This window comes from Nothobranchius furzeri, chromosome 8 (genome assembly GCF_043380555.1).
Source record: "Nothobranchius furzeri strain GRZ-AD chromosome 8, NfurGRZ-RIMD1, whole genome shotgun sequence".
Classification (NCBI taxonomy): Eukaryota; Metazoa; Chordata; class Actinopteri; order Cyprinodontiformes; family Nothobranchiidae; genus Nothobranchius; species Nothobranchius furzeri.
Window position 1 is genome coordinate 72308097 of NC_091748.1, and position 23798 is coordinate 72331894.

General features: G+C 40.2%; 1 protein-coding gene across 1 annotated transcript; it reads left to right on the plus strand.

The window, feature by feature from the left end:
* The first annotated feature begins 7872 nt into the window (after positions 1–7872).
* lamp3 (lysosomal associated membrane protein 3) lies at positions 7873–17094 on the plus strand. The gene is made up of 7 exons (XM_054752068.2): positions 7873–8087; positions 13561–13650; positions 13952–14034; positions 14265–14390; positions 15451–15523; positions 15602–15772; positions 15886–17094. The coding sequence occupies exons 1-7, from the start codon at positions 7931–7933 to the stop codon at positions 16023–16025; spliced, it is 840 nt and encodes a 279-aa protein (XP_054608043.2). The 5' UTR covers positions 7873–7930; the 3' UTR covers positions 16026–17094.
* Positions 17095–23798: the final 6704 nt, after the last annotated feature.

Here is a 23798-nt window from a genome sequence, read left to right on the forward strand (position 1 = left end):
ACACACACACACACACACACACACACACACACACACAGACACACACACACAGACACAGACACACACACAGACACAGACACACACACACACACACACACACACACACACACAGACACAGACACACACACAGACACACACACACACACACACACGCAAACACGCACACGCACACACACACACGCACACGCACACACGCACACACACACACACACCAGATTCAGCCTGTAACACAAGAGTAAATATTTGCTTTATTTGTCGATCCATCAGTCGGTGTTAGAGGCAAAGCGAAAAACACGGAACAACTTTGATCTTACGCTCATGGAAAAAACAAATGGAATATAAAATATACAAACAGACATCACTGATGCTGATTGTGAGTGCAGAAATACTCTCACAGTGTGTTTATGTGTCCGATTTTACATAATCATTGTGTATGCGTGTGTGTGTGTGTGTGTGTGTGTGTGTATTTTAGAAGGTACTTTGTCCCATTGAACTTTAGCCTCAGTTGCTCTGATTTCCCCACAGACTGAATGTCACACAACCTAAAATGTGCTCAGAATCTTCATCGTTCATCAAATAATCAACAACAATTGCACAAAATATGGGTTCAAATTGGATTTTGAGAATTTGAGTGTAACAAACTCCATTGATGAATAATTCTGCCCTCCAGTGGTGGATCTAGCAGTTTGGAGCTCAAGGTAAACAAAGGCAGGGGGGCTCTGCAGCTGTTGTTCTGAACCTTTTCAACCCTCACTAACAAAAATGTCCTTGTTGTTCATTTGCAGTATTAAAGGCCATCTTCCACTGTAAACCCATCTAAGCATTTTTCGATAGCTTGACCTATGAGTTTTGAATGTCATTACGACTGTGTTCAAATTATAAAAGCATGCTTTGGTGCCTCCTAGTGGGTTTCTCATGACCTGATTGAAAAACAGCACCTTCTGATAAAATACCCGGAAGTGACGTAGGAGGGAGAAGTCGTTCGCTTCATTATTGGCTGTTTACACGGAGCTTTACCGGGAGATGTCGCCAGAATCGGAGGAAGAATTCGCCCACATTTTTGGTGCTGAAGGTCCACAACCATATAATTTTGAGCCAACTGCGACACCTAATGTTGGAAGTCAAGAGAGGGATTATTTAAATGGTGTTAGAAGGGTTAACCCTTATATGACCTTAGTGCATTTTATTGTGCTCAAAGGACAAAAACGTTAGAAAATTAAAGGGTTATATAAGGGTTAAAGAGCAACATGGTCCCATAAATCTGCAGTTTAATGAGTAAGGACTCATTTGAATGAAAATTAGATGTGTTGTAATTTGCATTAAGACTGAACAACAAATCTTTGCAACAAAGAGCAGGTTCACTGAGAAATCGATGTTTACTAATTATTTTTGAAAACGAGTCACTCTGAATTTAACACGCAGGCTGAAAGTGAAAATAGTATTTTACCTTTATCCCCTGCATCAGCTTCTGATAGAAAAAAGACAGGAAAACACTTGGTTCAGAAAAGCCTGACCGATCTATGTCACACTCACTTAACGTTCACGGACTCACCCGTCTTGGCTTGTGACGGGGAAGGCTGTTGTTGGTTTAGCGTCCAGGAAACAGCAGGGAACGTCTTGGCTAGTAGAAGCTAACATTAGCATTAGCAACTCCTCCACACAGCAGAACTCCTTCAGGCTTGTGTTATTTGTTGAGATAAAACATCAACATTGTAGAGCAAACTGAGTCAGTTGGAGAGTCCTGTTGCTGTTTGCCAATTGGAGGCGAGACGTCCAAATATTAGAAAATAAGACTCCAAATTCTGTCGTCTGAAGCTATTTTCTCCTCCAACTGACTTCTACGTCCTCCGACATGCACACCGGAGCCCCCCCCCCCCCCCCCCAGAGGACTACCTACAAGGCATTCATTTCTACTAGAGGCCTCTGCTAATGTATAAGGTTATGAGTAAAGTATATGAGTAAAGTATATGAGTAAAGTTGACCTATAACATTAAAGTGGCTTTCAGGAAAACCTGATTTATATGTCTCTGTCAGCACGGGTGTGAGGTTACCCAAAAGTTTGGAAGGAGACATTTTCCTTTTGGTCCTCTGTTGTCCTTTGGAATGTTGTCCTGCCTGGACAAAGCTTTTCTGGCAGTATCCTGGCACCAGAAATCACATCTCTGTTCCATGATAGAGAATTTATTGCTGTGTATTTTTATTGATTTTCTGTTTATGAATTTCAGAGACTCCAGGTTACTGATAAATTAAAGGAAGTGGCGTCCCGACCAATCACAGGCTTGTGTTAATCACCTCTGCGGGCCTGTTGTAGAGCCCTTGCATCGACGCATCTCCGTGGGTGTCTCCTTATCAACGCAGAGGGAGAACTATTATCAGGCTTAATTGCTACTCTGTAGAACGATAAAGAAATCCATAACATCTAGCAGCATTGCTGCTTCTTTCGCTTTTACAGATGACAATTTGCTTGTCGGCCATTCTCTTCTGTCATGTAATAATCATGTATCTGAGCGAGAGGGAACAATCAAACATTATAACATGACAGTCTGATGTCATTTCAGCATAACATTGTTTTTATTAAATGACATGGTTAAATTTTCTAGGAGGAAAAAGTATTTTAAACATTTTTGTTAAATGTTCATCATGGGGCCGTGAAAGTGCTTAGGGCCCAAGGTAACAACCCAGTGATAAGTCTGCCTCTGCTGCCCTCTTAAGGTTGTGACACAGAAGTTGAGCTCCTCGAAAGATCATAAAACATCTGCAAAAAAGAAAACAAAATGTTTAAGATGCATTTGTTTTACTATTTTAATCTAATTAAATTCAATAAGATATTTTTATTTGTAAGACTCAATTTGAGAATCTCTATGTTGAAAGAAAAACAAAACTACTAATCAGTTCACCCATACCATGCCATGCAGTACCATACCATACCATACCATACCATACCATACCATACCATACCTACCATACCATAGCATACCGTACAATACCATACCATACCATACCATACCATACCATACCATACCATATCATACCATACCATACCATACCTACCATACCATACCATACCATACCATACCATACCATACCATACCTACCATACCATACCATACCATACCATAGCATACCATACCATATCATACCATACCATACCATACCTACCATACCATACCATACCATACCATACCATATCATACCATACCATACCATACCATACCTACCATACTATACCATACCATACCTGCCATACCATACCATACCATACCATACCATACCATACCATACCATACCGTACCATACCTACCATACCATAGCATACCGTACAATAGCATACCATACCATGCCATACCATACCATACCATACCATATCATACCATACCATGCAATAACACACCACACCATGCCATGCCATACCATACCATACCATACCATACCATACCATACCATACCATACCATACCATACCATACCATAGCATACCATACCATGCAATACAATACAAATCATATCATACCATACCATACCATACCATAGCATACCGTACAATAGCATACCATACCATACCATATCATATCATACCATACCATACCATACCTACCATACCATAGCATACCGTACAATAGCATACCATACCATACCATACCATATCATACCATACCATACCATACCATACCATACCATACCATACCATACCATACCATACCATACCATACCATGCAATACCACACCACACCACGCCATGCCATACCATACCATACCATACCATACCATACCATACCATACCATACCATACCATACCATGCAATACAATACAATACCATACCATACCATACCATACCATACCATACCATACCATACCATACCATACATACTGTAGCGTTGTGGTTTTATGCTCTTTTATGAAAGAGGAACCATGCTACGTATTAATTCGGAATATTAATTTTTAATATTCAATAACCAAGTTTTATATTGTTCAGAAGACTCAAAGGTTGTTTTCATCGATAAACTGCCGATAATATCTGAGTGTCTGTGTTTCAGTTCAATGAGGAAACCAGTTTGACGATTAAAAGTTTTAATTCTTCAAATTAAACTAATGATTTTGAAAATTGACAAACAGGAAATGACAATCACATTGGCAACTTTGTGGGACAATCTTTAACAGTTGATATGCTGTTCTTGCTCAAATAGACCTTCTGGTGAATTTATGAAGATTGAGAATGTTGTGAGTTGTGAGAGTGATATGATGTGAGATGGATGCGTGTGTGCATCTGATTTTGCTTCAGGAAGAAACAGGTGTCTGAGTGAAAAGTGATGGTTTGAATAAACTTAGGTTTAGTTGGAAAAGATGCATCAAAACGCTAAACACCGTGCTGTCTCACCGAACTCTTGTGGACCCTCTTTCGGATCCGGGCTGTGGAGGATGTGGTGGTTCATCCAGATGACACCGGCGGCTGACAGGAGACGTAGGTGTCGAACGGAACCGGTCCAGAGTTGCCCTCGGTACACGTTGATGGTAAAGCGTTTTGTCGACGCGCTTTCTTAAGTTAATTCACTCAGAAATCAAAAGACTCGGTAATGAGTCTGCGTTAGAAGTCGCGATTCAGCTATTCTTCCTGACTTGGCAGGAACAGCGTGAAAGGGGGGAGAAACGAGCCAGCCGGCTCTGTCCCCCCTTTGGTTCTCTCTCTTTCGTTGTCAAGCCCGAACTGTTATCATAAGACTGAAACTTACCAAAAACCTTTCTCTTCTCAAAGCAAACGTGTGCGTCATCAAATGTGTCTGGAGTTTACTGTGGGAAGATGTGTGTGGGTGTGTGTGAGTGTTTGTGTGTGAAGGTCAGCAACAAACATCCTCAACACTATCTAATCATGGATTCATTAAGCCATTATAATTACCCCAAAGCATAAGAACCATTCATTTGATTAAACACATTTATAATGATAATGGTTACTTTAACATTAAAATCAAGAAAAAGAAGTTTAAACTTTATGTTTTGATTTGTTATGACTACTTGTCCATGAGAACTCCTTCTTCTGGTACCGCAGGTGGCAGATGTTATGGTTTCCTCCCAGACTCGCTGGCGTTCAGGTCTTAATCTGTGGGTGAAAGTTCTCAATGACCCAGCTTTGACACAGCTTAGTCCAGCACCACCTTTGTGACAGAAAACCCCATATTTCCTCACGTTACAATACCATACCATACCATACCATACCATACCATACCATACCATAGTATATCATGCAATACAATACAATACCATATCATACCATACCATACCATACATACCATGCCATACCATACCATACCATACCATACCATACCATACATACCATGCCATACCATACCATACCATACCATACCATACATACCATGCCATACCATACCATACCATACCATACCATACCATACCATACCATACCATACCATACCATAGTATATCATGCAATACAATACAATACCATATCATACCATACCATACCATACATACCATGCCATACCATACCATACCATACCATACCATACCATACCATACCATACCATACCATACCATACCATACCATACCATAGTATATCATGCAATACAATACAATACCATATCATACCATACCATACCATACATACCATGCCATACCATACCATACCATACCATACCATACCATACCATACCATACCATACCATACCTACCACACCATAGCATACCATAGCATACCATACCATGCAATACAATACCATACCATAACATACCATACCATACCATACCATACCATACCATACCATACCATACCATACCACGCCACGCCACGCCACGCCACGCCATCCCATCCCATGCCATGCCATGTCATGCCATGCCATGCCATACCATACCATACCATACCATACATACCATGCCATACCATACCATACCATACCATACCATACCATACCATACCATACCTAACATACCATAGCATACCATACCATGCAATACAATACAATACCATATCACACCATGCCATGCCATGCCATACCATACCATACCATATCATACCACACCATACCATACCATACCATACCATACCATACCATACCATACCATATCATACCATACCATAGTTGGCAGATGTCTCATAAAAGCTGATGCATTGTTGTGTTGTTGTTTTTTTCTGCTTGTCCGTTGTTGTCCCCTTTACCTCCTCCAGTAGAAGCTCCTTGTAATTTATCAGGAATGGTTCCTAGTATCATCCAAGATAAGAACCTTTATAAGACTCAGCAAACTCCTTCTAGATGAGAGCCAACACTATCCTTTAGTTTTCGTCTCAGGTATCCGCGTGATTTCATGAGAGTCCAATCTTCATCTTTATCCATCTTCTCCCTTGGTCACCATTTAGCACCAGGAACACTTTCACTCAGGCTGAACCAGACACCCAGACGTCCCACGAACCGATTGCTTGGGTTTGTGGGACCATGCATGGGTTTTATAATATTACCAGTAACACTGGCAGGAGTTGATGCCTTGTACAATGCAGTCTTTAGATGTTCTTTATCAATTAGATGTTATAACCCAATTGTTTAAGGACCCTGAATTTGAACTGATTAACTTAGAACATTCCATTAGCTTTGTTGTTGTTTCTCAAGGCTTGGGCACATACGTATAAACAAATGAACAAACAAAACAAGACAAATGCAGTCAAAAACATGTCTCATACGTGTCTCTGTGCCCTTACACACCAAACAAATGTCAAGCAAAAACAAAAATGTGAAACTCCCCATTTAAGTAGGCATGCATGTTAGTAATCACATTGAAAGATTCCTTCCACTTCTTAAATAACTAGATTATTCATGGAAAATTCTCAAGCTGCAAGTTAAAGTTAAAGTTAAAGTCCCATTAGTTGTCACACACACTGATGTGTGTGCGAAATTTGTTCTCCGCATTTGACCCATCCCCTGGGGGAGCGGTGAGCTGCAGACACAGCCGCGCTCGGGAACCATTTGGTAGTTTAACCCCCCAATCCAACCCCCTTATAGCTGAGTGTCAAGCAGGGAGTGGGAACACACAAATAAACTACTTATTTTCTCAAGTTGGTGTTCCAACTTAGTATAAATGAGCTACCTAACCGTACGTTATATCAGTGGGAAAAAAATTAAAGCCTAGATCTTTTGGCTTGCAGTCAAATAAATTTTAACACATACTTTTCATAACTGTAGTTCTCATGTTGCTGTGTGATCTCTCTAATTAGAAACCAAAACAACCACTTTACTATTACTTCAACGAAATAGAGCTTCAGGTTTTTCCAATGTCCTTTCCACGCTACTTACTCCAATTATGAGCCTCAAAGCAGAAAACATGATGAGTAAATATTATTCCCAAATCAGATTTAAGTTGAAAATCTTTAGAAGCCCAGACTACCTTGCTTTCTTTCTTTATGAGTGCAAGAAATCCTAATAATTCATTCACTACTTAAGGTTCATTCATAAATAATGAAACTTCAGTTATAGAGTTTGTTTGTATTTATTTTCTGGGTAATTTACTTAAAGCCAAACATCATAAAAATCTAATATTGGTTATCTACAGTTTTCTTATTTATTCATTTATATGTTTGGCTCTGTTCTTCCTTTCCATCTGTAAAACAAATTTGTATCTTCTTTAAAGCGTTTGAAAAGAAACTGCTTTGCTAAATCATGCCATGCCAGGCCAGGCCAGGCCAGGCCACATCATATCATATCATATCATATCATACTACACCAGCCAATGGCATCTTTAGGAGTTAATTCTTTGATCTTTAATTTTGAAAGCTAATTTAAAAACAACATGGCAGCAGAGCTCAGATTCATAGTAAACTAAATTCAGTCGCAAATCTCTAAAATGAACTAAAACCTGAGAGGGATTCAAATCTTCATTGATCTGCTGCTTCAGAGGTTTTAGTCTCATCAGGCACAACATTTTAACCCTGCGATGTCATTTCTGCTCCACTTCTGTGACACATTTGAGCTGTTCTCACCTCAGCTGTTGCACTTCCTTTCTCGTGGTGCCGAACATCTCCTTTTCTCTCTAATCATGAAGCAAAAGCATCGTGCATGGTCGGTTTTCTTCTTAACTGCTTTAATTCCTGGTAAGCTTGATGATTGTTCAATGTAAATCTCCCTCAGATTACTGATTTAAAGTTTTAATTTTGTGTGTTTTTATTTATTTAATATAAAGACTGACTTTTTACGCTGCAATCCTGAAAGTTTCCATTATTTGTCAGCTGAACCAGAAACTGTTAATCAGAGCCGAACATGAACTTTATTGATGTTTTCCTGTAACAGCGCTGCTTGTAAGGGATGCTGCTAAAGTCTGAAACTGGAGGCCATTCTGGTTTCCTCTCCCACACACTGATCGTTGGTTCAGTGGTCGTCATTTGTTCTCATAGTTGTGTTCTTTCTCACTCTGTGGTTTAAGCAAACATGGGGGTGCGAAGAACTTCATCTTCTTATACCTTAACAATCATGCACATCTAATCAGGTAAAGAGGATTAAATTATATCCAAAAATGGCGCACGTGTAATGGAATTAAGATGAAATTTAACAGTTTTTTAAGGTTTTTATTCATGCCAAAATCGTATGTTTATGCTTAAAGGATTTTGGACAGGTAAGATGGAGGTGGTGGTGGTGGTGGTGGGGTGGGGGGGTTGAGAGAGTGGTGAAAGAAGCCTTTATTGTGAAAAATGAAAATTTAACTTTGAGCAGAGAGGGTGGTCTCAGGTTTCATCTGTCCAACAGCCAGTGCAGCCCTGACTCATCTCCCCAGGCAGTTACACTCCAACTCTCACCTTGAGACCTCTGTGTCACTGCTTCAGACGTGTCCAAAACCTTGCACAGGTAGGCATTGTTGGGGGACCCATTAAGATCATCAGCACCAATGACAAACAGTGAGCTGATTAATGGCAGTTAGCTTCTGCTCTACTCCGCACGGACTGGGTTGGGAGCTTTCTCATTTAGGTACCCTTGGATTTTCCCGTGCGCAAACCGGGCGTCTTTTCAGCCATCTTCCTGAGGCAATCTGCCTGGAGCCCAACAAGGCAGATACACCCACTACTGGCTGATTGGCCGGCTCAAAATCACGCATACCATTAGGAGGAGCCTCTGAGGGATAGAATGAGCCTTCCAGCATGCATGATTCATTATCATTCTCGATGCTGTGGAGTTAAACCTCAACATCAACTCTCCATCTAAAGATTGGGAACGGAGCCCCAATAAAAATGCCATTTCCACATCAGCCTGGTCTGGTCCAGGCTGGATGGTTCGGGTGCTGCATTGGTAGGGTTTGTTCACACACACTTCTCAGGAATGTGGAAATCTCTGAGCATGTGGGTGGGGCAAAAGACGCTTGGAGAAGCCGGTGGTGTCTCCCTTGTAGATTTCCATTTATCTTGAACATAACTTGCTTTTCACTGTGATCAAAGCCGCGCTCATTACGTTTTTTTTTTTTGACAAGACGCTCCTAAACGTGGCTGTCCTCCACAGTCCCTGTGCAGTCTCTGGTGATCTGCGCTCCAGTTCTAATGGAAAGAAGCTCCTGGAGCGCTGCATCACTCTAGTTTATCATCTCAGCTGGTTCTGTTAACAAAAGTGAAACTTACTGCCCATGTTTACATTCATAAAATTAAATGAAGGCGTTTGTTGCTTTTGGAGACTCTGATATTGCATCCAGACTCCTGTGTCTGTCCTCCCACGTGTCAGCCTGGCAGCGCTGTGTGTTAGCCTAGTGAACTAGACCAAATTCTTGCTTTGTAAAGTTGATCTAGAAACGCTCCATTGGAACCTCTACAGCCCCTAGCAGCATCCTGGCTGGCCAATCACAGCTCTCTATAACAGAGTGCTGTGATTGGTTCACAATGGTGGGCCAATCACAGCACTCTATCTGCTTTGTCGACCAATCATGGCCCTCCAATCATCTGGTGGGCGGGATGATGCGACAGAGTGGAACAGGATGGCGACAACTCATTTGACTCTAATTTACATCAAATTTGGACTATCTGGACTTGGGTTTTATTAGAATCAAGAGCAGATAGATTAATTCAAGTCCTTTATTTAGAAAAAGGATGTATTTTGCCTTCTTCAACAGTGGACTGCCTCGTTTACCGACATCCGTTACGTCGTGTTGTTCATTGTCCAGTAGCATGCGATGATCGTTTGAAAGACAACGGTAGAAACCATGGCCAAGAGCCGTCAATGGAGCTGTGCCAGACAAAATAATATATTAATTTAGTTTGGCTTGCCAGGCTACTGTGTTTGTGCTCTTCAGACAAAAAACAGCTTCAGTCAGAGGCCATGTTTACTCCTCAGTGTCCAGAATGATAACGAGTCTTGTGGAAAGACCCCCCTGCTGATTCTTGTGCCAATCTGAGGCTCCTCCTCATGGTAGGCATGAATCTGAGCCAGCCAATCAGTCGGCAGTGTGTGTGCTGGGACAGTACAGGCCGAAGCAGACTGCCTTGGGAAGAAGGCTACAATCAAAGTCCTTGAAGATGTGAATGCAGCATTGAGAACGATTCCTACAACCACCATCACTGAAACCAATGAGCTGATATTCACTTCAGCAGCAGTGATCCTTGAGGTGCTTGGCTATGAGCAAGTGCATCCACGAGAAACAATAGTCACCATGGAAAACAAGGTTGGAGGCCAACATCAAGGCAGCACAGAGAGAAGTGACCCAACTATTAGAGCTCCAGAAAGGTACAATGGTACAGCCAGATACCCATACATGAAGCCCTGGAAACTGTTCCAAACCTAAAGAGAAAGTGCAGCCAGATGAATAAACCGGTTCTTCTCAACGCAAGCAGCTAAAGTGTACTCTCAGTGGCAAGGTAACAACAGCAGAGCAGACCCACCAAGGCTGGAGACAGTACTAGAAGTAGGAGGCATCACACAACAGAGATGCAAAGTGGCTGGTCGCTCTAAGACCACAGCAACCTCCCTGAGCAGAACCCAGTATCCATCACTGTGGCAGATTTCCAAGAAAGAGTCTCAGATATGAAAAACTGGACAGCGCCAGGGCCAGCATGTTCCACACCTCCTTGGCCTGAAGGACTCCAAAAGGGCACAGCTTCATCGCATGCTGGTGACATTCTTGGAGAAGCCCTACCACACACATCAGCGTCCGAAAAGCTCCAGAAAAGGAAATCATAAGTGTGGACGCTGTGATCACTGTTACAATATGTGTAATGTGAAACTTTTCATTGACATTTCATCTGGATGCAGATTTAATATCAATTAATTTCTCAACTACAATACCTCATACATACATTGTTTACAGACTTGAATGTCCATGCAGCTGTTTTCATATGAGGAGAACCAAGCGCAAACATAAGGCAAGACTTGCTGAACATAAACATGCAACTAGTCATCCTCTACATCAGGGGTGTCAAATGTGCGTCCCGCAGGCCGGATCCGGCCCGCAAGCGGGTTAAATCCGGCCCGCGAGATGGTTGTGTAAACTTTATTTTCATACTTTAGAATGTAGAGTGAAAATAAACTTATCTTTGTGAGCAAGTTTTCTCTGTGACGAGTATAAATAAAACAAAGCTGCGCTCAACGCTCACACAAGAACTTGAATCACATCCTGAAGTTGGCCGCCACTCAGGATGTGACTTCTGATGTTGATGTGCCGGTGAAAGCTAAAAGATGTAAAGTAAAATGAGTCATATTTGAAGTGCTGCATGAAACTGATCTAGCCATGTGATCTGTAAGCTCTTTGAATCACTAAGGAATGTTTTATTTATTTAATTATTGATTTTTTTTTTCAAATTTTCAAGTACACTTCAGGTGTTGTACTTGTACTATTTTGGATACACTGTCCTCAGGCTCCAGCCTTGTTTTATATTGATTGTATTAAAACAAAGAAAACAATCTGAAGTTGTTTTTAATTTACCGGTCCGGCCCACTTGGGACTAGATTTCTCGCAATGTGGCCCCTGAGCTAAAATGAGTTTGACACCCCTGCTCTACATCATATGGTGGTATATCATACAGAAGCAAACCATGCAGGCTGTAATTCCCTCCATATTTCAGGTATAGAGCCTGTTCAAGATGCAAGCAGAGGGGGCAATAGACTAAAGGAAGCCTCATTAATTCATGAGGCTTCATTTGGCCATCGCTAGCTGAAACGAGTTGACATAATTTTATTCAACAAGCCATATAAAGGCTTCATAATCATTATCATCCTCCCGAGGGCCTCCGATACTTTTTTCTATATGTGCATGCCTCAATTGAAGAGCACCAAAGGTATTTATACAGTTTCACACCCAAGAAGCACCCCACTCATTTTTGACCTGGTAAAATATGTTTATTTGTTCTCATTTTACGAGATCATGTTGTGTCCACCACTAGGGGGCAGCCTAAGACAGGAAGTAAGTGAGGGAGAGTAAGGGAAGCATTTCTTAAGAGGAATGAAGATGGATGCCTGCTACTGCACATATGACGCAGGTTCGATTTAAACTTGGAAAAGGAAGTCTTGCCTACTCGGGATACTTTCTGAAACAAATGCCGACCATAACAGATTATAATGTTATAATGTTCACAGGATAAGACTAAGAAGGGAAATGTTTCACACATAGCTCAATCAAGAATTGTTTTTCATCAGCAGCCACTGGTGTTGGGACAACACATTCTCACACCCGAAGCATCGAAAAATGATACTAGGACTGGCACAGCGCGTCGCCTCCAGACACGTTGGGAGTCCCAAAGCGTTGGAAACAAACGCTTGGTCACCCATCGTCATTTTTCAACGCTTTGGGTGTGAGAATGTGTTGGTTGGGTTTGCATGTTCTTCACATGCATGGGGGGTCTCCAGGTACAGAAACAACCCTCCAACCAAAATCATGCATGTTAGGTTAACTCTGGATGTGAGTGAGTGACTTGTTGTTTGTCTTTGTGTGTCCCTGTGGTGGAAGAGCGACCTGTCCAGGTTGTCCTCCATCTTACTTATAACTGTAGACACATTACTTGTCCGTGTGTGTGTGTGTGTGTGTGTGTGTGTGTGTGTGTGTGTGTGTGTGTGTGTGTGTGTGTGTGTGTGTGTGTGTGTGTGTGTGTGTGTGTGTGTGTGCTCTGTCTTCTCGATCCCCAGTGAGTCGTGGAGGATGGCTGCTTATACTGAGCCAGGATCCTCTGGAGGTTTCTTCCTGTTAAAAGGGAGTTTTCCTCTCCACTGTCGCTTTATGCTTGCTTGGTATGAGGATTGCTGTATAGTCACTGACACTAGTCAGTGACTTGATGCAATTTGCTGGGTTCCTTATATAGGAAACATTATTTCTGATTGGCTTAATGAACTGACCTGAATTGGAATGTTTATTATGTGAAGTGCCTTGAGACGACTCTTGTCGTGATTTGGCGCTTTATAAATAAACTTGAATTGAACTTATTGACTGACACAACCCTAGTGAGGTCAATCGTTTTAGGGGATGGATGAGTGAGGTTGTAGACTCGAGGGTTGTTCTTGATCAGGAATATTATGCAGACTAAACTCTCACTGTTGGGTCCCACTGAGCTGGAACATCAAATCTTCCCCCTGATTCACCAGTGAGATAATCTCCCCCTCCTTCAGGTTTCCACCTTCACAGAGATGACATCTCCAGCCAGGAGGCTCAGATCCACAGTCCTGTTCTGCAGCCCAATGAGACCATTCCAACACCTGGTAAACACAAACATTTGAATCCGACCAAAACAAAATAAAAATTAATAAATAAACTAATAAAAACATTTGTGTACATGTCAAACCTTGAATACTAAACAGATTCATTTATAGGTATTAAATATTCTATTAAAGGTGTTTCACTGTTTACTGTTTTGAATTTTTAAAACCATTCATCTTATTAGCTCAGTTATTTACTCTCATAATGTCAGGAGAAACTCTCATATGACACACATCACACACATGTGAAAACTAAAAAATGTCTATCTGTCTACAATAAGTGTGTGTGTGTGTGTGTGTTCAGGAACCTACACATTGAAAGATCCTGATGGGAGAACGTGCATCAAAGCTACCATGGGAGCTGAGTACATCGTCACTGAGATGAAGGTCAGAGACGCCAGTCTGTGTGTGTGTGTGTGTGTGTGTGTGTGTGTGTGTGTGTGTGTGTGTGTGTGTGTGTGTGTGTGTGTGTGTGTGTGTGTGTGTGTGTGTGTGTGAAAGATTTTCCTTTACACCCACCGTGGGTACGCAGAAGCCAGACTCTGTGTACAGATCACTGCTTCCTGGTAAAAAGGCAAATACTTGTGAGTAATATACATTTTTTTCTGTGTCTTTAGTCTAGCTGGTATTTCAACCTGGATCCATCCAGGATCAGAATGAATGGTTATTGTGGCAAAGAAGACGCTCTTCTCTCTCTGACTCTGCCCGATGACTCAGCCGGTTTGCATTTCACCTTCAGAACGGTAAAGAAACACAAACACATTTAACACATTTCTGACGAGACCCAGAAAACAACACCTCGAGATCAGACACAGAGGCCAGAACCGGTTTATGTAAACAGCCAGGAGAAACCACGGATGGATACTTAGTCTGGATAATCCAGCGATGGATATTCCAAAACTCCCAAATTTGTTCAAACTACTAAATACGACTAACTACGAAATAAAGTCAATAATTAACTCCAAAACTTCCACTTCCGCCCCTGTACAGCACAGGCCTACATGCATGCACTGTAAAATATTTCTGAATGTATGTAAGTAAATTGTTTTTATATAGCACTTATCACAGACATCACAAAAGGCTTCACACAGATTCATCTCACGTCTCACTCCACCTTAGTTCCATCAGTGCACAGAGTGTTAAAGTTAGTCTTGTTTAAATTGTGTAGAAATAAATTTCTTAACTATTTTAAACCTGATTCTCTCTCTTTCCTTGGAGTTAATACGAAGTGTCGCTTAATCCCTGCAATAAAAAGTTCCGATCTTCTGGTTAAAATAGTCAAAGATCCATCAGATTGATATTTCATATTTCTATGGAATCTCACATGTTATGGTTCATAAGTAAGATGTAAACGACCCATTCTTTACACCATTTGATGAGTTGGTGTGCAAAGCAGGGCAACTGACTTCAATTTTGAATGACAGTGTGTTTGTTATGAAAACAAGAGGTTTTCTTTATGAAAAATGTGCCAAATGCAAAGTGTGGAGTTTTGACAAAACTGCAGTTTGAGTGTAAAGCAAGAATTGTGCTTAAAGTTCAGGAGAACTGATTGAGGGAGTTGGTGCATCAGTTACATGCTGTGGTCACTGTGTGTGACATAAGTAATGTGTGCATGTAAACAACTGAGAAAAACTGTAATTGTGCAGTCACACCATGACTGTAGTTTACATCCAACTAAAATTCAAAGTATTTCATCTATTCTGATAAAAAGACACCATTTTTAAGGAAGTGTTATGTTTGATTCAGCATGGAAAACAAATAATGATTTCTTACTCCATTTCTTTTTTCAAATCTTTTCCACAGGAGAGAAATATTTTTTATGTCACCAATCTGACAGCTCACCTGTTTCCTCAACCTGTCTGCAAAAGCTGCCTCAGTAAGCAAGAAAGTCTCAATAATACAAGAATGATGATTCCTAATTAATCACCTCTGTCCTACTCCCGTTTCCTCATAGATAAGTCTTATTCTGGTTCTGTGGCCCATGAAAAGCTCTTCAAGACACTAGATGGTCACAGCTTCAAGTGTAAATCTGCAACTCTCCTTTTGGTTTCTTCTAAGCTGAAGATCAAGTTGGATTCTCTGCAGATGCAGGCATTTGGCGTGCCCAATGGACTGTATGGAGAAGGTGCTAGAAATATGAAACATCATGTTTTCATTTATCTTTTTTAGAGACAAGTACTGATGTGGTGCAGATTCATAAGCATCAAACCAGTTGAATTGATTGTGTTTTTGTTTCAGAGGATGAGTGCTGGGCAGATTTTAACAAAAGAACCGTTCCCATCATCATCGGCTCCATCATAGTCAGTCTCATCCTGTGCATCATGCTGAGCTTCCTGTTCATCCGAGATCACCGCAGACCAGGATATGAGAGGCTCTGATCTTCCACATAACACACACCATCACAGATACCTGCATCCCTGTTACTGAACACTTGACCTTTCTTATTATTCAACTGTAAATTTACAAATTATATTTAAAACAGATGAATGCTTTTGTTTTTGAGTCCTTGCAATCAGAAAAGCCAGTAACAAAAAATGTATTTAAAGGGACTTTACAGACTTTTGAATTTTTATGCTCGCGATTACCCCCTCAGGCCAAAAGCGTAACGGCAGCTTCAATAGTAGGCTCGTGCACGAGGTGCGCATGTTGTACGTGCACACTCCTTAATGAAAATAACAGCTGTGACAGTCCTGTGTGTGTGTGTGTGTGTGTGTGTGTGTGTGTGTGTGTGTGTGGCCCGGAGGACAGAGGACAGGAGAACGCGCAGCTAATTAATTAAATAATTTGGTTCTGTACCTTTCTCTTCAGCACAGCCGACAAAGGTTTAAGATGGGTCAGTCCTCCTGCATGCTCAGATCATTCCCTTCCCTTGCTTGAAAAATTGTTCCAAAATGAAAGTTGAACCCACATCTTTTTATCTGTGAATTCAATGCCATTCGGCGAGTCTCAAATAAAAATTTGGGCATCTTACTCTAAAAAAATATACCATTAATGTAAAAAAGAAACTAAATGAACTATGTTCACATCCAGAATTGAACCCAGGTCTTCTGCATGAGAGTCAGACATCTTACAAGGTGAGCTACACTCTAGTAATATTCACAGCATCTGTAACTTTTATATCCTTGATGACAGCTGAAACAACATCAAACCTAAGAATGGTTCAGAGCGAAAAAGGCTATTTTGTTGCTAATTTGCAGGAAATATCTAGAAGAAAGTTCTACAGAAAGTAGCTAAGGGTCCTCAGAAATGTAGCTAGCTTTGTCACTAGGCGTTAGGAACAGCGACAAAGTCGCTGAGTTGGCACTACCTCTCTCTCTGCTGCTAAAGCTACGGATAGCAAATGCTACGGGCGATGCCTGAGCGCGAACATGCATGAAGAAGCCTGCTCGACCCGAGCATCTCTCTTTTTCTGTGATTTTACAGAAAAACAGGCAATCACAGTAAAAATGCCAGGGCTCATTCTACAGGACCAGGGCATTGCAGGAGAATGTATGAAGAAGACATTTATTATTTCTATACATGTTTTGGCTGTCTAACTTCCATAATGTCCCTTTAAATACAAGACTGTACAGAAGCGTATTGCATTCAGCCCCCCAAAAATAAAAAGCTCTGTTTTACTGAACTGACAAAATTATTTTTACAGAAATTAAAAAAAAAAAATTTGTGATGCGGTGATGATGCTCTGCGGCATTATTGACGGTCTAATAGAGGAACTCAAACATGTTTTGTTTGCTGAGTTGATTTTCACTTTGTTTTGGGATTGAGACACTGTGTGACCAGATCTGAGAAATTTGTATAGTTTACCAAGACCCTTATACGTATAATATGTAACATTGTCTACCGTGTCACGTGACGTTACGTGACCGCCGCGGAAGCCTTGGTCACGTGATGCGAGTCTGTTCCATTTAACTGTTTTCTTTAACTAAGGAAGGAAGTTGTCCTCGTGAGCAAGGCGTCTGGCCTCGCAAGACATCGCCTTACGAGGCCAGACGCCTTGACATTGAGAAACACCCCCGGTGATCAGCACAGACTCCGCCCCTTCTCCTCCTCTCCTCCAGGCTGCCGATGAGCACAGCTGAACTGAATCCATCTGATGACCCACACCTGGGATAAAAAGGCTGTGTAGGGGTTCAGCTGTCCTCCAGGTCTCGCATTGTTTGAACCCCTTTTTGTTTTGGAGAAGCTTAACAAAAACAAACAAACAAACAAATAAATTAATAAAAATGTGTAAAGAGGGTATTATATGTTGCTTTTAAGCTTAATATATTACCTTTACTTATGACCAATGAGCTGTGATATTCTATATAGATATAGGGTATCAACCTGATTGGTCTTTGAATGTTTAATCAGAAGAATTTGAGATTCTTTGCTTTTTCAGGGATCATAACACACTTCGTATTAATTCAGACAGTCAAGTTTATAAAAAGTAAGAAATTTATTTTCTAAACAAATTAAAAACATGACAACTAGTAAACCCTTTATGTGATGGATGAATCTAAGTGGATGGGATGCGAGGTGTGATGATGTGTGAATGTGATGCTATCAGAACCCTCATATCAGTTCTGAGTGGGAGTGAATTTGGTCTGCTATAAGCTAACAAAGTTGGTTCTTATCCAAACCACATCAGACGCAATCATACTGTGTCTACCTCACCCTTTTTGGAGACCCTCTTCGCGGATCAGGAGGTCAGGAAGGTGAGATGACCTCTGGACACCGAGGTTCAGTAGATTAACCGCAGCACCGGCACTCCAGTCCAGAGATGTCACCGGGCACAACAGGTTGGAACTAGTTTGCATCTAGAACAGCTGCTTCTGAGTAGCTGAAGGAGCAAGTTTCTGTGTCGCTGCAGGCAACTTTTGGCTTGTAGAAAGCCTTGATGGTTCAAAGAGTTTTGCTCCGGCTGGCCGGTCCTGAGCTCTGCTCAAACTCACTCAACCCGGGAAGGAATTTTTGTTTTATTAATTTATATTATGATTTACTGACAAATCAGAACCTGACATGTTAAGGAGGTTTTACCAACAAACCTCAGAAACCACATCTTGCTCAGATACAGGAGCTCTGATTTGCGGATCAGAAAATAATGTGTCATGAGATGACTTTAACCATGTGCATGAGTGTGTCCTTATCAAGTCACGTACACTGATTAAATATTTGGGTCATGTATTTCATTTCATCCTTATTAATTCTAAGCACAGATTAATCAAAACATTAATATTATTATTCATATAACATTTGTTCATTCAACCATATTTATTTAATGATTATTCAACGTATGAGTTGTAAAAGTTCATCTTTCATGGGAGTGTGCAATCCTGCAGTCTTATCAAAAGAGAGCTTTGTTTGGGAACATAGGCTGATATCTTGTCCCCCTGAAATGTCAACATGCACTGCATAATCTTATGGGCTTTAGAAGAGAGAATAGAAACTCCACTCAGATAGTGGAATTATGTCTGTAGGTGACCGGACATTGTGTAGGTCAATTTGTAGGTGAAAATTGACTCTTTGTGGACTCTACAAATGTTAGCTTTGAGATGATCTCCAGGGATCGCGGTAGACTGTTTTAAACAGTTTTGGTGAGGGTATATCCCTCACCATATAATCATCAGATGACCCTGAGACGTTAACATCTTTTGAAGAGTTAGGCTGGCCTGGGAAGATGGCTTGTAACACCTAATTAATTAATTGATTAATTGATTGATTAATTAAAAAAGTGATAGTGTTAAAAGAGAGTTTTCCTCTCCACTGTTGCCACGGTTTGATCTCTTCAGAAGTTACTGAAATTTTAATTTCATTTTCTTCTTGAATTGCTGCCAATTGTGCTTCAGCCACTGTTTTAGTGGGTCTTCTATCTAATGGCTTAGGATTACCGGAGAACATGCTGGAAAGGGCAACATCCTGGCCATTACTAAAACTCTCTGTAGTACAAAAAGGTCCAGATTTATCCTTCGATCTAACAGATTTCCTCTGTCTGTAATAGTGTTGTCAAAAAAATCGATACTAAAAGTGGTATCTAAATTAGATATTCCATCCCTGTGGTATCGATATTATGGACCATTATACACAGCCTTCTTCAAGTACACCGACACGCAAGACAGCCAGATGCCGTAAAGCAGGCTCCGCCTCCCAGACAAACAGAAGAAGAAGAAGACGCCGCATGGCTACATTGCAATTTCCCACGCGAGTTGTCTCCGATCCAAGTTTTGTCTGCCAAATAAATAAACAAAAACATAAACAGCGAATTTGGGAGGCGCTTCACAGCCCAACCTAATTAGCATACCAAGTCCGACATGTAGTTGTATATTCACGCTCATGGGCTTAAAGGAAAACTCCCGCTTATTGCAACCCGGACTTAATTTCTAGCATGCAGTACGTTTGTTTACTCACGCTGACAACTTTGGTGCTACTTGGATTCCCTGGGGTATTTGGATCCATCGGCGAATCGCCATCAGTGTATATCCATATAACGGGTGCGGACGGGCACCCATGGTGCAGCCTCGAAATAAGACATTATCTGCACCAAAACATCTTCATGTCGAAAGGTTTTGTTAGGAATCATTAACGTGATTCCCCCTGTTCGTTTGGAGCGAGTCTGGGATTTCTAGGCGTAAACAGACTAGCTGCGGCTAATTAACCGGCGCTTTTAATGACGTCACTGCCGTGCGCCAATCTGTTTTTATTAAGATTACCGGTAGATGTACCTTTGTCCTACTGTGGAGAAATTCATTTTCTCCCTTTATTGACCAACAGAGTTGTTCAAAAGTACAGAACAAAACATATGGCATTACATCTTATGACAAAAATGCACTTTAAACAGAGTTTAAGCAGCAAAATGTCACGAACTCCTCCAGCTGACTGCATTCCATTCATTCCTGCCACCAACGTGGCGACTGACGTCATCACGCCGACACTACTTAAGGAAGTGCCGGCGTTTCATTCATTGCTCAGTCATCGTTCTCACCAGACTTTGTATCGAGTCTCCAGGCTTACCAGCCCTGAAAACCTTCCAAACTGCACCTTCAGGAGATAACCACGCCGGTTATCTCCGTCTCTCCGCGTCTGGGCAACAGAACTCTCAGTCACGCTTCAGATCTGCCAACAAACCTGACATTGTCACGATACTAAAATTTCATACTCGATTCGATACTTGAAAAAACCTCGATACTCGATACTCAATTTCGATACTATTTAAAGACACCAATTTATTGAACAAGTTTATTCAAAAAATAACATTCCTCAATTTATATTGCAAAAATTAAATGTTAAGAATTAAGTGTACTTTACCGAGAATTTATAAAAAACAGAACTACAGAAGCAGAACAAAAGTACAAAAGATATAAAAACAAACTCATAAATATAGTGAGAAGCCGTAAACGTGAATATTTTTTTAAAAAGTTAGAGCACAACAGAAACAACATAAAAGGCATCTGGAAAGTATTAAATGGCATAATTAGGAAAGAGACAGGGATTAATATCTATCCACAACATTTTATAGAGAGAAAAATAATATTACAAACATGAATGAAGCAGTGGATGAATTCAACAAATATTTTGTAAGCATACAATCTAAATTGGAGGAAAAAATAATAGTTGATGAGATACAAACGGATGCTACAGAGTATGTTGAAAGAAATAAAAATTCTGTTTTTTTAAGAGCAGTTGATGAGAAGGAAATTTATGATATAGTTAGAAATATGAAGAATAAAACCAGTACAGACTGGAACGATATTGACATGAAAACACTGAAATGTGTGACTGAGGGCATTGTAAAACCATTAACACACATTTGTAATCTTTCTTTTCAAAAGGGAGTTTTTCCAAATAACATGAAAGTAGCAAGGGTAATTCCTATTTACAAGACAGGAGATAAGCATCATTTTACAAATTATAGACCTGTGTCAATACTATCACAATTTTCCAAAATATTAGGAAAGCTGTTTGTTAAAAGATTCGATAATTTCGTTGATCAATATGAGTTGCTGACGGAAAGCCAGTATGGCTTCAGGAATAATAGGTCAACAGTCCAGGCACTGATTGATCTTAATGAGGAAATAACAGAATGCACTGACAAAAAGAAGCATGCAATAGGGTTGTTTTTAGATCTGAAGAAAGCTTTCGATACAGTAAACCATGACGTATTGATGAGAAAAATGGAAAAATGTGGTTTCAGGGGTATAGTATTGGACTGGATAAAAAGTTATTTATCAAATAGACAACAATATGTGCAAATAAATCAACATAAATCAGGACTAAGAGAGATACAATGTGGGGTACCTCAAGGATCAGTCTTAGGACCTAAACTATTCATAATGTACATAAATGACATTTGTAGGGTTTCACAAGTATTGAAGTTTGTATTGTTTGCAGATGACACAAATGTTTTTTGCTCGGGTGTGGAATTGCAACAGGTCCTGGATGTGGTCACACAGGAAATAAATAAATTTAAAAAATGGTTTGATGTAAATAAACTGTCACTAAATTTAGAGAAAACAAAATTTATGTTGTTTGGTAATGAAAGCAGACACAATGAATTAGATATAGTAATTAATAATGTAAAAATTGAGAGAGTATATACACAAAATTTCTTTGGGTGGTCATAGACAGCAGAATCTGTTGGAAGCCACACATCAAATATGTTAGGGGGAGGCTTGCACGGGGCATTGCTATATTGGGGAAAGCTAAGTATATTTTTAATCAGAAAGCACTTTATATATTATACAATATGATACTGCCATATTTGAGCTATTGTGTAGAGGTCTGGGGAAATACGTACAAAAGTAATTTACAAACAATAACGACAATGCAGAAAAGGGCTATCAGATTAATAACAAATGCAGGATATTTGAATCACACAAATGAACTTTTTATTAAAACGCGGACAATGAAGTTCCAGGACTTGGTTAAATACAAAACAATACAAATAATATAGAGAGTAAGAAATAAATTAATGCCTGATAAAATACAAAAACTGTTCACAGAGAGAGAAGGAGGATATAACCTGAGAGGGACACTAAACTTAAAGATACATAAGTTTAGAACAACATTAAAACAGATGTGTATCACAATAATAGGGGTTAAATTATGGAACAATTTAGAAGAAGAAATCAAAGTAAGTACAAATATAAATGTGTTTAAAATGAATTATAAAAAACATATTCTGAACAAGTATATAGTGGAAAATCGATGATTTATGTGGGTGTCCTTTATTCTAAGGGAAAGTAAATTGTACCAATTGTAAAAAGATGTGTTTTTTTTTCTTCTTTTTTTGTTTTTTCCATATGGTTTGGTGGTTTTTGGTTTTTTTGGTGACTTGTACCATTTTGTTTGTTTTAATGTAGGTTTTGTGTTAGATTTAGTAAACAAGTAAAAATTACTTGTATAAAGGGGTAGGGACATATAAGTTTCCACTTCAGCCTACTCCTTTTCAAACAGAGAAGAAGAGATGATGATATGTATTTTTTCTGTTTGTGGTATTTTAAAAAAATTATGTATGTTTTCTTTGTTTGAAATAAATAAACTAAACTAAGTGTATAAAGTGCTTAAACCTTTCAAGTATCAGCATTTTTTAAAACGTGCATACAAAAACTGGCGAAAGTTAACACTTTAAATCATGAATTGTCTCACTATATATACACTATTTGCAGAGTGATGTTTTGTGTCACGAACTCCTCCAGCTGACCTGAAAACCTTCCAAACTACACCTTCAGGAGATAACCACGCCGGTTATCTCCGTCTCTCCGCGTCTGGGCAACAGAACTCTCAGTCACGCTTCAGATCTGCCAACGAACCTGTCGTTGGCAGAAGGTGTAGTTTGAAAGGTTTTGAAGGCTGGTAAGCCTGGAGACTCGATACAAAGTCTGGTGAGAACGATGACTGAGCAATGAATGAAACGCCGGCACTTCCTTAAGTAGTGTCGGCGTGACGACGTCAGTCGCCACGTTGGTGGCAGGAATGAATGGAATGCAGTCAGCTGGAGGAGTTCGTGACAGACAACCCTAGTCTGTAACGGCTCGACGAGGAGAGCGCTGACGTTTCATCAAAATATGAAAACAGACGAGTATTGTCTTCTGGTTTTGTCATTTTCTTGTCATCAATTTTATCCAAAGCAAATAATGGTTCTGCTCTATCTTCGCTAAATGCCACATCTTAGGAGT

What these genes read in the sequence shown, in the direction of transcription:
- lamp3 (XM_054752068.2), top strand. Translation starts at nt 7,931, where the DNA reads ATGTCATTTCTGCTCCACTTCTGTGACACATTTGAGCTGTTCTCACCT. An exon ending in CTTAACTGCTTTAATTCCTG is followed by an intron (nt 8,088 to 13,560) that starts GTAAGCTTGATG and finishes CCCCTCCTTCAG; the next exon opens with GTTTCCACCTTCACAGAGAT. An exon ending in CAATGGACTGTATGGAGAAG is followed by an intron (nt 15,773 to 15,885) that starts GTGCTAGAAATA and finishes TTTTTGTTTCAG; the next exon opens with AGGATGAGTGCTGGGCAGAT.